Source organism: Haemorhous mexicanus, chromosome 23 (assembly GCF_027477595.1).
Source record: "Haemorhous mexicanus isolate bHaeMex1 chromosome 23, bHaeMex1.pri, whole genome shotgun sequence".
Taxonomy (NCBI): Eukaryota; Metazoa; Chordata; class Aves; order Passeriformes; family Fringillidae; genus Haemorhous; species Haemorhous mexicanus.
In genome coordinates, this window is record NC_082363.1 from 6870203 (window position 1) to 6882502 (window position 12300).

At 60.4% G+C, this 12300-nt stretch overlaps 1 protein-coding gene across 4 annotated transcripts in view; it reads right to left on the reverse strand.

Moving 5' to 3' along the window:
• AGRN (agrin) overlaps window positions 1-12300 on the reverse strand; it is a 109505-nt gene that overhangs the window by 29767 nt on the left and 67438 nt on the right. For all 4 annotated transcript variants that reach the window (XM_059866781.1, XM_059866784.1, XM_059866783.1 and 1 more), the window contains 6 exons: window positions 11700-11900; window positions 8668-8813; window positions 6839-6944; window positions 5465-5578; window positions 3292-3456; window positions 605-748 (listed from right to left, as the gene is read on the reverse strand). In XM_059866781.1, the coding sequence (XP_059722764.1) occupies window positions 605-748; window positions 3292-3456; window positions 5465-5578; window positions 6839-6944; window positions 8668-8813; window positions 11700-11900 (876 nt within the window). The remainder of the gene's footprint in view (window positions 1-604; window positions 749-3291; window positions 3457-5464; window positions 5579-6838; window positions 6945-8667; window positions 8814-11699; window positions 11901-12300) is intronic.

A 12300-nucleotide genomic window follows, 5' to 3' on the forward strand; every position in this document is an offset into this window, starting at 1 on the left:
AAATCCCAAATAGACAGGAGCCAAAATCCCAAACAGACAGGAGCCAAAATCCCAAATAGACAGGAGCCAAAATCCCAAATAGACAGGAGCCAAAATCCCAAATAGCCAGGAGCCAAAATCCCAAATAGACAGGAGCCAAAATCCCAAATAGACAGGAGCCAAAATCCCAAATAGACAGGAGCCAAAATCCCAAATAGCCAGGAGCCAAAATCCCAAATAGACAGGACGCAAAATCCCAAATAAACAGGTGCCCAAAATCCCAAATAGACAGGAGCCAAAATCCCAAAAAGACAGGTGCCAAAATCCCAAATAACCAGGACCCAAACCCCAAATAAGCAGGACCCCAACCCCAAATAAGCAGGACCCCAACCCCAAATAAGCAGGACCCAAAACCCCAAATAAGCAGGACCCAACCCCAAACAAACAGGACCCAAAACCCCAAATAAGCAGGACCCAACCCCTAAATAAGCAGGGCCCCAACCCCAAATAAGCAGGACCCAACCCCAAACAAACAGGACCCAAAACCCCAAACAAGCAGGACCCAAAACCCCAAAAAAGCAGGACCCCCACCCCAACAAGCAGGAGCCAAGCCCTCAGCCCTCACCCTTGTGGCAGCCCGCGGTGCCCAGGCTGCTGCCGTCGGGGCACTGGGTGCACTTCATGCCCGTGATGCCCGTCCTGCAGGAGCACAGCCCCGACATCTGCTCGCAGTCATCCCGCACCGAGCCCACGGGGTCACAGTGGCACGCTGGACACGGGGACAGAGCCACGGTGGGGACGGGGGAGCACAGAGTCATGGGGTGGGGACGGGGGAGGACAGAGTTATGGGGTGGGGACGGGGGAGGACAGAGTCACGGGGTGGGGACGGGGGAGCACAGAGTTATGGGGTGGGGACGGGGGAGAGAACAGAGTTATGGGGTGGGAATGGGGAGAGGACAGAGTTATGGGGTGGGAATGGGGAGAGAACAGAGTTATGGGGTGGGAATGGGGAGAGAACAGAGTTATGGGGTGGGAATGGGGAGAGAACAGAGTTATGGGGTGGGAATGGGGAGAGGACAGAGTTATGGGGTGGGAATGGGGAGAGAACAGAGTTATGGGGTGGGAATGGGGAGAGAACAGAGTTATGGGGTGGGAATGGGGAGAGAACAGAGTTATGGGGTGGGAATGGGGAGAGAATAGAGTTATGGGGTGGGAATGGGGAGAGGACAGAGTTATGGGGTGGGAATGGGGAGAGAACAGAGTTATGGGGTGGGGACGGGGGAGGACAGAGTCATGGGGTGGGGAAGGGGGAGAGAACAGAGTCATGGGGTGGGGACGGGGGAGGACAGAGTTATGGGGTGGGAATGGGGGAGAGGACAGAGTTATGGGGTGGGGACAGGGGGAGAGAACAGAGTTATGGGGTGGGGAAGGGGGGAGAACAGAGTTATGGGGTGGGAATGGGGGAGAACAGAGTTATGGGGTGGGGACGGGGGAGGACAGAGTTATGGGGTGGGGACGGGGGAGAGAACAGTTATGGGGTGGGAATGGGGGAGAGAACAGTTATGGGGTGGGAATGGGGGAGAGAACAGTTATGGGGTGGGGACGGGGGCAGGACAGAGTTATGGGGTGGGAATGGGGGAGAACAGAGTTATGGGGTGGGAATGGGGAGAGAACAGAGTTATGGGATGGGAATGGGGAGAGAACAGAGTTATGGGGTGGGGACGGGGGGAGGACAGAGTTATGGGGTGGAGATGGGGGAGAGAACAGAGTTATGGGGTGGGAATGGGGAGAGAACAGAGTTATGGGGTGGGGACGGGGGGAGGACAGAGTTATGGGGTGGGGACGGGGGGAGGACAGAGTTATGGGGTGGGGACGGGGGGAGGACAGAGTTATGGGGTGGGAATGGGGGAGAGAACAGAGTTATGGGGTGGGAATGGGGGAGAGAACAGTTATGGGGTGGGGAATGTGAGAGAACAGTTATGGGGTGGGAATGGGGAGAGAACAGAGTTATGGGGTGGGGAAGGGGAGAGAACAGAGTTATGGGGTGGGGAAGGGGAGAGAACAGAGTTATGGGGTGGGGAAGGGGGAGAACAGAGTTATGGGGTGGGGAAGGGGAAAAACCAAAGGGGGCAATGGTTATGAGGTGGGAATGGGGGAAATCCCCACTGTTATAGGGTGGGAAAAGGGGAAATGCAGTTATAGGGCGGGAAAGGGGGAAGGGGGCCTGGCAGCCACGTGGGAATGGGGGTGGTGCCATCTGTGTCACTCAGGGAAGTGTCCCACCCCTGTCCCACCCCTGTCCCACCCGTGGGCAGTGTCCCCTCACTGTCACTCAGGGGGTAACACCCTTGTCCCAGTCACGGGGTGCCTCATCCCTGTCACTCAGGGGTGTCCCCTTGCTGTCACTCAGGGATGACACTCTGTCCCCCTCGAGGGCAGTGTCCCTTTGCTGTCACTCAGGGGGTGCTCCATCCCTGTCACTCATGGGTGTTCCCTTGCTGTCGCTGTCACTCGTGGGTGACACCCCTGTCCCCCTCAGCAGTGTCCCCTGGCTGTCCCCATCCCTGTCGGGTGACACCCCATCCCCCAGCAGTGTCCCATCACTGTCACTTGTGGGTGACACCCCTGTCCCCCTCACGGGCAGTGTCCCCCGGCTGTCCCAGTCCCCCAGCAGTGTCCCCTGGCTGTCCCTGTCAGGTGACACCCTGTCCCCCAGCAGTGTCCCCTGGCTGTCCCAGCCCCCAGCAGTGTCCCCTGGCTGTCCCAGTCCCCCAGCAGTGTCCCCTGTCCCCCAGCAGTGTCCCCTGGCTGTCCCAGTCCCCCAGCAGTGTCCCCTGTCCCCCAGCAGTGTCCCCTGGCTGTCGCAGCCCCCAGCAGTGTCCCCTGGCTGTCCCTGCCCCCAGCAGTGTCCCCTGGCTGTCCCAGCCCTCAGCAGTGTCCCCTGGCTGTCCCAGTCCCCCAGCAGTGTCCCCTGGCTGTCCCAGCCCCCAGCAGTGTCCCCTGGCTATCCCAGTCCCCCAGCAGTGTCCCCTGGCTGTCCCTGCCCCCAGCAGTGTCCCCTGGCTATCCCAGTCCCCCAGCAGTGTCCCCTGGCTGTCCCTGTCCCCCAGCAGTGTCCCCTGTCCCCCAGCAGTGTCCCCTGGCTGTCCCAGCCCCCAGCAGTGTCCCCTGGCTGTCCCTGCCCCCAGCAGTGTCCCCTGGCTGTCCCAGTCCCCCAGCAGTGTCCCCTGGCTGTCCCAGCCCCCAGCAGTGTCCCCTGGCTGTCCCAGCCCCCAGCAGTGTCCCCTGGCTGTCCCTGTCCCCATCCCTCACGCGTGCAGCCGCTCCGGCCGTCGGTGACGATGCCGCGGAAGTTCCAGAAGCCGGGCTCGCAGCGGTCGCACTTGAGGCCGCCCACGCCGGGCTTGCAGGAGCACTGGCCCGTGCCCGGGTCACAGGAGCCACCGTAGGAGCCGTAGGGGTTGCACTGGCACGTGCCTGAGGGCAGGGACACAGGGACAGCCGTGTCACCCTGTGCCACCAGCCGCTCTCCTCCAGCAGCCCCCGGGCTGAGCCGCCTCGTCAGGAGCTGTCTCTCATTAGCATCAAAGGGGAAGGAAGCCATTAGAGGGTGATTATTAATTCATTAACGAGCAGCTCGATGGAGGGAAGGCAGCCAAAGATAGACAGCCAGACGCTGTCCTTGTCCCAGTGGGAAGGGGACAGGGAGGGACACAAAGGGACACCTGGGGAGCAGCGGGGATGGAGTGAGGACATCCCAGGGGCAGGGAAAGGGAATTTCCATGGATAAACCTGGCCCAGGGGTTCAAGCTGCTCCCTGAGTGGTGAGGGACACGGGTGGGACAGGGATGGGACACGGGTGGGACACAAACTGGTGTCATTTGTGTCCATGGACTGGGGAGGGACAGGATTTCCACTGGAAACACCAATCCATGGATTCCACGGACTGGGGGGCAGAATTCCCATCAGGAAACCCAAAGACCATCACTGCCAGAGCCATGGAAATGCTCCTGTCCCCTGGAGCATCCCCTGGGCACCTCCCCCACAGCTCCTGCAGCCTTGCCCATTCTCCAGGTGGTTTTTTCCCATTTTCCAGCTGTCTTTTCCATTATCCAGCTGCTTTTCCACCATTACCCAGCTGTGCTCTCCCCCATCACCCAGCTGTGTTTTTCCCTTTATCCAGCTGTTTTTTCCCCTACTATCCAGCTGCTTTCCCCCATTATCCAGCTGTTTTTCCCCCCATTATCCAGCTGTTTTTCCCTTTATCCAGCTGCTTTTCCCCCACTATCCAGCTGTTTTTTCCCCTACTATCCAGCTGCTTTCCCCCATTATCCATCTGTTTTTCCCCCCATTATCCAGCTGTTTTACCCCCCATTATCCAGCTGTTTTACCCCCATCACCCAGCTGTTTTTCCCCCACTATCCAGCTGTTTTCCCCATCACCCAGCTGTTTTTCCCCCACCATCCAGCTGTTTTTTCCCCCACCATCCAGCTGTTTTTTCCTCATCACCCAGCTGTTTTTTCCTCATCACCCAGCTGTTTTTTCCCCCATTATCCAGCTGCTTTTCCCCCATCACCCAGCTGTTTTTTCCCCCATCACCCAGCTGTTTTTTCCCCCATCACCCAGCTGTTTTTCCCCATCATCCAGCTGTTTCCCCCCATTACCCAGCCCTCCCTGCTCAGCACTGCCCCACCCTGGAGCTGTGTCTCCACGGGCTGATGTTTCCCCCATCAGGCAGCCACAGCCTCAGCTGTTCAGAGCCTTTCAAAACGCTCCTGCTGGCTCAGATAATTAGTGAATAAATATTAATGAGCCCCTGGCCAGCTCAGCTTCCTGCACAGGGGGTCACCCAGCTGTCACTGGGCCTCTGGCAGGTCCCAGGTGACACGTTTCCCTCCATGGAATATTCTGTCACTCAGGTAGGTGGATGTCCCCAAGCCCAGCTGCGGGCTGAAGGCACCAAGGCCCTGGAGGGACCTCTGGGGACACCAAAGTGTCCCCTGCAGCACCCTGCCCTCCTGCATTCCCAAGGGATTGAGGCCTGGGAGCTGAATCAGGGATTTTGGAAGGATGGGAGGATGACCAGCAGTGGGAGGTTGTGGGGCAGGAGGGGTCAGTCCCTTCTCCCAGGGGACAAGGGACAGGACCAGAGGAAAAGCTGCACCAGGGGAGGTTCAGGTTGGATATTTGGGAAGATTTGTTCCCTGGAAGAGTGGTCAGGTTTGGAATGGGCTCTCCAGGGAAGCAATGGACTCACCACCCCTGGAAATGCCCAAACCCTGAGCGTGTGGCACTTGGGGACAGGATTTTGTGGTGACCACAGCGGTGCTGCAGCTCAGGAGGGCTCTTCCACCCTGAATACCCCACAGTCCTACAGCCAGGGAAGGTCCAGCTTCATCTCCCGGGGACAGGACCCCAGATCCTCCCTCCAGCTGCTCCTCCGGCCCCCCGAGGGTCCCCTGGTGTCCCCAGGGGTGGCACTCACTGGGACATCCAGCAGCTCCCACGCCCAGCGCCAGGGTGACGTTGTCGGGGCAGCAGCCGTAGACGCTCTGGCTGCAGTGCACGACCAGCAGGGGTGGCGGGGTGGTGGCCAGGGCTGCAGGGGGGGGACAGGGACACAAAGGTCACCTCGGCACCCAGGATGTGGCAGCATTCCCACAAATCCTCCTGGAGGTGCTGGGAACTGGAGGGGAGGCCCGGGACAGGGGACAGCAGAGCACAGGGACAGGAGGGTGGCCCCGAGAGCAATTCCTGCTCATTCCCAGGGAAAGGACACTGGGGACACAGCTGGGGACACAGCCACCAGGGAGGGGTGGCTGCCATCAGGGGACACACCCAGGGACACGCCCAGCAGGGAGAGCATGGCTTCCTTTAGGGGACACACCCAGGGACACGCCCAGCTGGGAGAGCATGGCTTCCTTTAGGGGACACACCCAGGGACACGCCCAGCTGGGAGAGCATGGCTTCCTTTAGGGGACACACCCAGGGACACACCCAGCAGGGAGAGCATGGCTTCCTTTAGGGGACACACCCAGGGACACGCCCAGCTGGGAGAGCATGGCTTCCTTTAGGGGACACACCCAGGGACACGCCCAGCTGGGAGAGCATGGCTTCCTTTAGGGGACACACCCAGCAGGGAGAGCATGGCTTCCTTTAGGGGACACACCCAGGGACACGCCCAGCAGGGAGAGCATGGCTTCCTTTAGGGGACACACCCAGGGACACGCCCAGCTGGGAGAGCATGGCTTCCTTTAGGGGACACACCCAGGGACACGCCCAGCAGGGAGAGCATGGCTTCCTTTAGGGGACACACCCAGGGACACACCCAGCAGGGAGAGCATGGCTTCCTTTAGGGGACACACCCAGGGACACGCCCAGCAGGGAGAGCATGGCTTCCTTTAGGGGACACACCCAGGGACACGCCCAGCTGGGAGAGCATGGCTTCCTTTAGGGGACACACCCAGGGACACGCCCAGCTGGGAGAGCATGGCTTCCTTTAGGGGACACACCCAGGGACACGCCCAGCAGGGAGAGCATGGCTTCCTTTAGGGGACACACCCAGGGACACACCCAGCAGGGAGAGCATGGCTTCCTTTAGGGGACACACCCAGGGACACGCCCAGCTGGGAGGGGTGGCTGCCATCAGGGGACACACCCAGGGACACGCCCAGCTGGGAGAGGATGGCTTCCTTTAGGGGACACACCCAGGGACATGCCCAGCTGGGAGGGGTGGCTGCCATCAGGGGACACACCTGGGACACACCCAGCAGGGGGGAGTGGCCTCCCTCAGGGGACATTGGTGTGGACACACCTGGGGACACACCCAGCGGGGGGATGGCCTCCCCAGGGGACTCACCCCGGCAGGCTCCCTGGCTGGTGACAAAGAGCTCCTGGCGTTTCTCGCACCGCGTCTTCTTCAGCTGGCACTCGCTGCCGTAGGTGACACCGTCGGAGCCACACACCTGCCAGCAGGGCCAGGGCAGGGCTCAGGGCAGCCCCTGGCACGGCCGTGCCCCCCAGGAAGGCGACAGGAGGAGGGCAGGGCTCACCGGGCTGTGGGACAGTCCCCGAGGAGGGGACAGGAGGAGGGCAGGGCTCACCGGGCTGTGGGACAGTCCCCAGGCAGGGGACAGGAGGAGGGCAGGGCTCACCGGGCTGCAGGACAGACTCCCGGGGAGGGACAGGAGGAGGGCAGGGCTCACCGGGCTGCGGGACAGTCCCCAGGAAGGGGACAGGAGGAGGACAGGGCTCACCGGGCTGCAGGACAGACCCCCAGGGAGGGGACAGGAGGAGGGCAGGGCTCACCGGGCTGTGGGACAGTCCCCGAGGAGGGGACAGGAGGAGGGCAGGGCTCACCGGGCTGCGGGACAGACCCCCAGGGAGGGGACAGGAGGAGGGCAGGGCTCACCGGGCTGTGGGACAGTCCCCAGGAAGGGGACAGAAGGAGGGCAGGGCTCACCGGGCTGCAGGACAGTCCCCGAGGAGGGGACAGAAGGAGGGCAGGGCTCACCGGGCTGCAGGACAGTCCCCAGGAAGGGGACAGGAGGAGGACAGGGCTCACCGGGCTGCAGGACAGTCCCCGAGGAGGGGACAGAAGGAGGGCAGGGCTCACCGGGCTGTGGGACAGTCCCCAGGAAGGGGACAGGAGGAGGGCAGGGCTCACCGGGCTGTGGGACAGTCCCCAGGAAGGGGACAGGAGGAGGGCAGGGCTCACCGGGCTGCAGGACAGTCCCCGAGGAGGGGACAGGAGGAGGGCAGGGCTCACCGGGCTGCAGGACAGTCCCCAGGAAGGGGACAGGAGGAGGGCAGGGCTCACCGGGCTGCGGGACAGTCCCCAGGAAGGGGACAGGAGGAGGGCAGGGCTCACCGGGCTGCGGGACAGTCCCCAGGAAGGGGACAGGAGGAGGGCAGGGCTCACCGGGCTGTGGGACAGTCCCCTAGGGAGGGGACAGAAGGAGGGCAGGGCTCACCGGGCTGCAGGACAGTCCCCGAGGAGGGGACAGAAGGAGGGCAGGGCTCACCGGGCTGCGGGACAGTCCCCGAGGAGGGGACAGGAGGAGGGCAGGGCTCACCGGGCTGTGGGACAGTCCCCGGGGAGGGGACAGGAGGAGGGCAGGGCTCACCGGGCTGTGGGACAGTCCCCGGGGAGGGGACAGGAGGAGGGCAGGGCTCACCGGGCTGTGGGACAGTCCCCGAGGAGGGGACAGGAGGAGGGCAGGGCTCACCGGGCTGCAGGACAGCCCCCCAGGAAGGGGACAGGAGGAGGGCAGGGCTCACCGGGCTGCGGGACAGTCCCCCAGGAAGGGGACAGGAGGGCAGGGCTCACCGGGCTGCAGGACAGTCCCCGAGGAGGGGACAGAAGGAGGGCAGGGCTCACCGGGCTGCGGGACAGTCCCCGAGGAGGGGACAGAAGGAGGGCAGGGCTCACCGGGCTGCGGGACAGTCCCCAAGGAGGGGACCGGAGGAGGGCAGGGCTCACCGGGCTGCGGGACAGTCCCCGGGGAGGGGACAGGAGGAGGGCAGGGCTCACCGGGCTGTGGGACAGTCCCCGGGGAGGGGACAGGAGGAGGGCAGGGCTCACCGGGCTGTGGGACAGTCCCCTGGGGAGGGGACAGGAGGAGGGCAGGGCTCACCGGGCTGCAGGACAGCCCCCCAGGAAGGGGACAGGAGGAGGGCAGGGCTCACCGGGCTGCGGGGCAGGGCCGTGCAGGTGAAGTCACAGACGCAGGGCTCGTCCTCGGCGTCCTCGTCCCACCAGCCCCCGAAGTGGCGGCAGCGCTCCTGCTCGCACTCGCGGCCGTCCCCCGAGCCAGAGCCCCCCGAGCCACACTCTGGGCACAGGGAGGGAAGGGCTTTACTCCCTGAGCTCGGTTTTATGAGCTTTAGGATGAATTTGTGAGGCTGGAGGCAGTTCTGCTGCTTGGAATGGTGTGGAATTATTGGAGGTCGTGTTGGACATAGAAGAAGGTTTAGTAAAAGGTAAAATAACAAAGGTTTTACAGAGGAAAACTCCAGTTAGGGGGAAGAGGTTCTTGCTCTTGCTGAAAAACTCTACAGAAGTGATTATTTCCTTTGTTCTCTTTTTTTTTTGGTGAATTACTCAGGTGGGATTCCTTGGCCTCTGTCCAGTTGGACAGCTTTAGGTTTGAGGTGGTCTCAAAGGTCTTATGAGGTGTCTTTGTACCAAAGTGAGGAGAGAAACTTCTGGGCTTTTTGCCTTTTTAGGCAGACAAAGGATAATTTGGTCACTCCATCAAGAGGAGGCACATTCCTGCAAGGATGGCCACGGTGACATTTTGGGGGGACACGTGCAGGGGATGGGGACAAAGCCCTGTCCTGGTTTGGGGACATGCCTGGAGCTGCACTGCTCCAAAGCCCAGAAGATTTCACCTTTCAGCCCCAAAATCCTGCCCACACAGAGGGGGATGGACAATTCAACTGCAGAGGGGCTCCAGCAGGTGGTCTGAGCTCCTCCTCCCCCACAGGAGCCAAACCAGGAGCCCCTGGTCACCCAGCTGCCAGCAGGGCCGGCTGCCACCTGCTTTGGTGACAGTTCCACTCCATGCCTTGATCCAGGAACCTGGATCTGAAACCTGAACTGTGCAGGACCCAAAATCCCAAATAAACAGGAACCTAAATCCCAGTTAAACAGGAACCTAAATCCCAAAGAGACAGAAACCAAAATCCCAATTGTGCAGGAGCCAAAATTCCAAATAAACAGGAACCAAAATCCCAAATAAACAGGAGCCAAAATCCCAAACAGACAGGAGCCAAAATCCCAAACAGACAGGAGCCAAAATCCCAGTTATGAGGAACCAAAATCCCAGTTATGAGGAACCGAAATCCCAAATAAACAGGAGCCAAAATCCCAAACAGACAGGAGCCAAAATCCCAAACAGACAGGAGCCAAAATCCCAAATAGACAGGAGCCAAAATCCCAAACAGACAGGAGCCAAAATCCCAAACAGACAGGAGCCAAAATCCCAAATAAACAGGAGCCAAAATCCCAAACAGACAGGAGCCAAAATCCCAAATAAACAGGACCCAAAATCCCAGTTATGAGGAACCGAAATCCCAAATAAACAGGAGCCAAAATCCCAAACAGACAGGAGCCAAAATCCCAAATAAAGAGGAGCCAAAATCCCAAACAGACAGGAGCCAAAATCCCAAATAAAGAGGAGCCAAAATCCCAAACAGACAGGAGCCAAAATTCCAGTTATGCAGGAGCCAAAATCCCAAATAAACACCCCAAAGTGTGCACAGGGAGATTGTGGGTGACGTGGAGCTGGGGAAGGGCTGGGATTTGGGGCTGGGATTTGGGGCTGGGAGAGGACTGAACCCCCTGGAGCTCTGCAGGATCAGCAGCAGCAGCAGCAGCAGGGACGTGGCTGATTTCAAAGGCTGCTGGAAGGGGAAAAGGGATGGGGGAAGGGGAACCTGGCCCTTTTTCTGCCGTGATCAAAGGCTGGGCTTTGGCATTACACACAGAATTATTCAGGCTCTGCCTGCGGAGGGACAGCAACCTGAAATCCCCCGAGCAGGGCTGTGATCAAACACCCTGCTCTGCCTTCTCCCCTCTGCCTCAGCTCTGCCATCCTCCCCCAGGCAACCTCAGCTGCCTCCCCGTGCCAGCAGGAGCCCACAGCTTTCCCCTGAGTGGGAAAACTCGGCGGGTTCTTTATTTTTAGGCTCACCAAGCTGACACCAAAACCTTCCCTGGAGCTCTGCTGAGGCAACAGAGCCGTGGGATGGGATGGGTTGGATGGGAACTTAAAAATCATCCAGTCCCAAAGCCCTGCCAGGGGCCAGGGATGGCACTGGGGAGGGAAAATTAACACAGGATGCAGAGACAGGACAAGGGGGAATGGCTTCAAATGGAAAACCAGGAAATTCAGGTGGAAAATAGGGAAAAAATGGGAAAATTTACAGGAGATGCAGCGACAGGACAAGGGAGAATGGCTTCAGACTGAAAACCAAGAAATTGAGGTGAGATACGGGGAAAAAATTCCTCCCTGTAGTTTGGCTAGAATTGGAAAAAACTGGGATAGTGAAATGGGGTTGGAATTAGAAGGGGCTGGCACAGGACTGGGGGTGCTGGGGCTCCTTTGGGGCACGGAGGGGCAGCCAGGGAAGCATGGCTGGCACAGGCCCTGCTGCTCTGGGGGGTCTGGGGTCTCACAGGGCACAGAGGGACAATGAGGGAAGCATGGCTGGCACACGAGCTGCTGTTTTGGAGGGTTTGGGGTCTCACAGGGCACAGAGGGCACAGAGGGAAGCATGGCTGGCACAGGCCCTGCTGCTCTGGGGGGTCTGGGGTCTCACAGGGCACAGAGGGCACAGAGGGAAGCATGGCTGGCACAGGCCCTGCTGCTCTGGGGGGTTTTTGGGGTCTCACAGGGCACAGAGGGACAATGAGGGAAGCATGGCTGGCACACGAGCTGCTGTTTTGGAGGGTTTGGGGTCTCAGAGGGCACAGAGGGACAATGAGGGAAGCATGGCTGGCACAGGCCCTGCTGCTCTGGGGGGTTTGGGGTCTCACAGGGCACAGAGGGACAATGAGGGAAGCATGGCTGGCACAGGCCCTGCTGCTCTGGGGTCTCACAGGGCACACAGGGGATGCTTTGAGGGGTTCGGGGTCTCACAGGGCACAGCAAGTGAAGCTCCCCTCTCTCCTTCCTCCCTTTCCCTCGCCCCAGGCAGACTCAGGACCAACCTACCGTCCTCACAGGGTCCCATCTTGGCCACCTCGATGCTCTTCTGCAGCTGGCACGAGGCCACCTGCAGCTGGCAGGGGCTGTCGTAGGTGACGCCGTCGGTGCCGCAGACGGGGGCCGGGGGCTGGCGCTGGCAGCGCGGGCACAGGCACTGCCCAGCCACACAGCGGCTCCCAAAGGAGCACACGGAGCTGCCACACGACTCTGGGCCACAGGGAGGGACACACTCAGCCACCCTGAGTGGCTCCCGTGGCCACCAGGGTGTTGTCACAGAGCTGGGGGCGTTATCGTTATTAATTCGTTATTAATTCGTTATTAATTCGTTATTCCTTATTTAATCCCTGCAAACTGGGTGCCCACCCTGAGGATTTTGGATTCCCAGCAGCTCTTTCTGGAGGGAAAAAAAAACTCCCATTTCATCATTTATTTTGGGAGGCAGCTGCCACCCTCAGCCATCCTCCCCCAGGTTGTTGGGGAATCTCAGCCCAGCTGGACAGGTTTGTGTGAGGCTGAAATCACCAGCAGCTTTTGTAATAACCAAGGAGCCGAGCAGGGCTTTTAATTCATTAAGAAATTAGCCCAGACAGCTCCCCGGGCTGGGGAG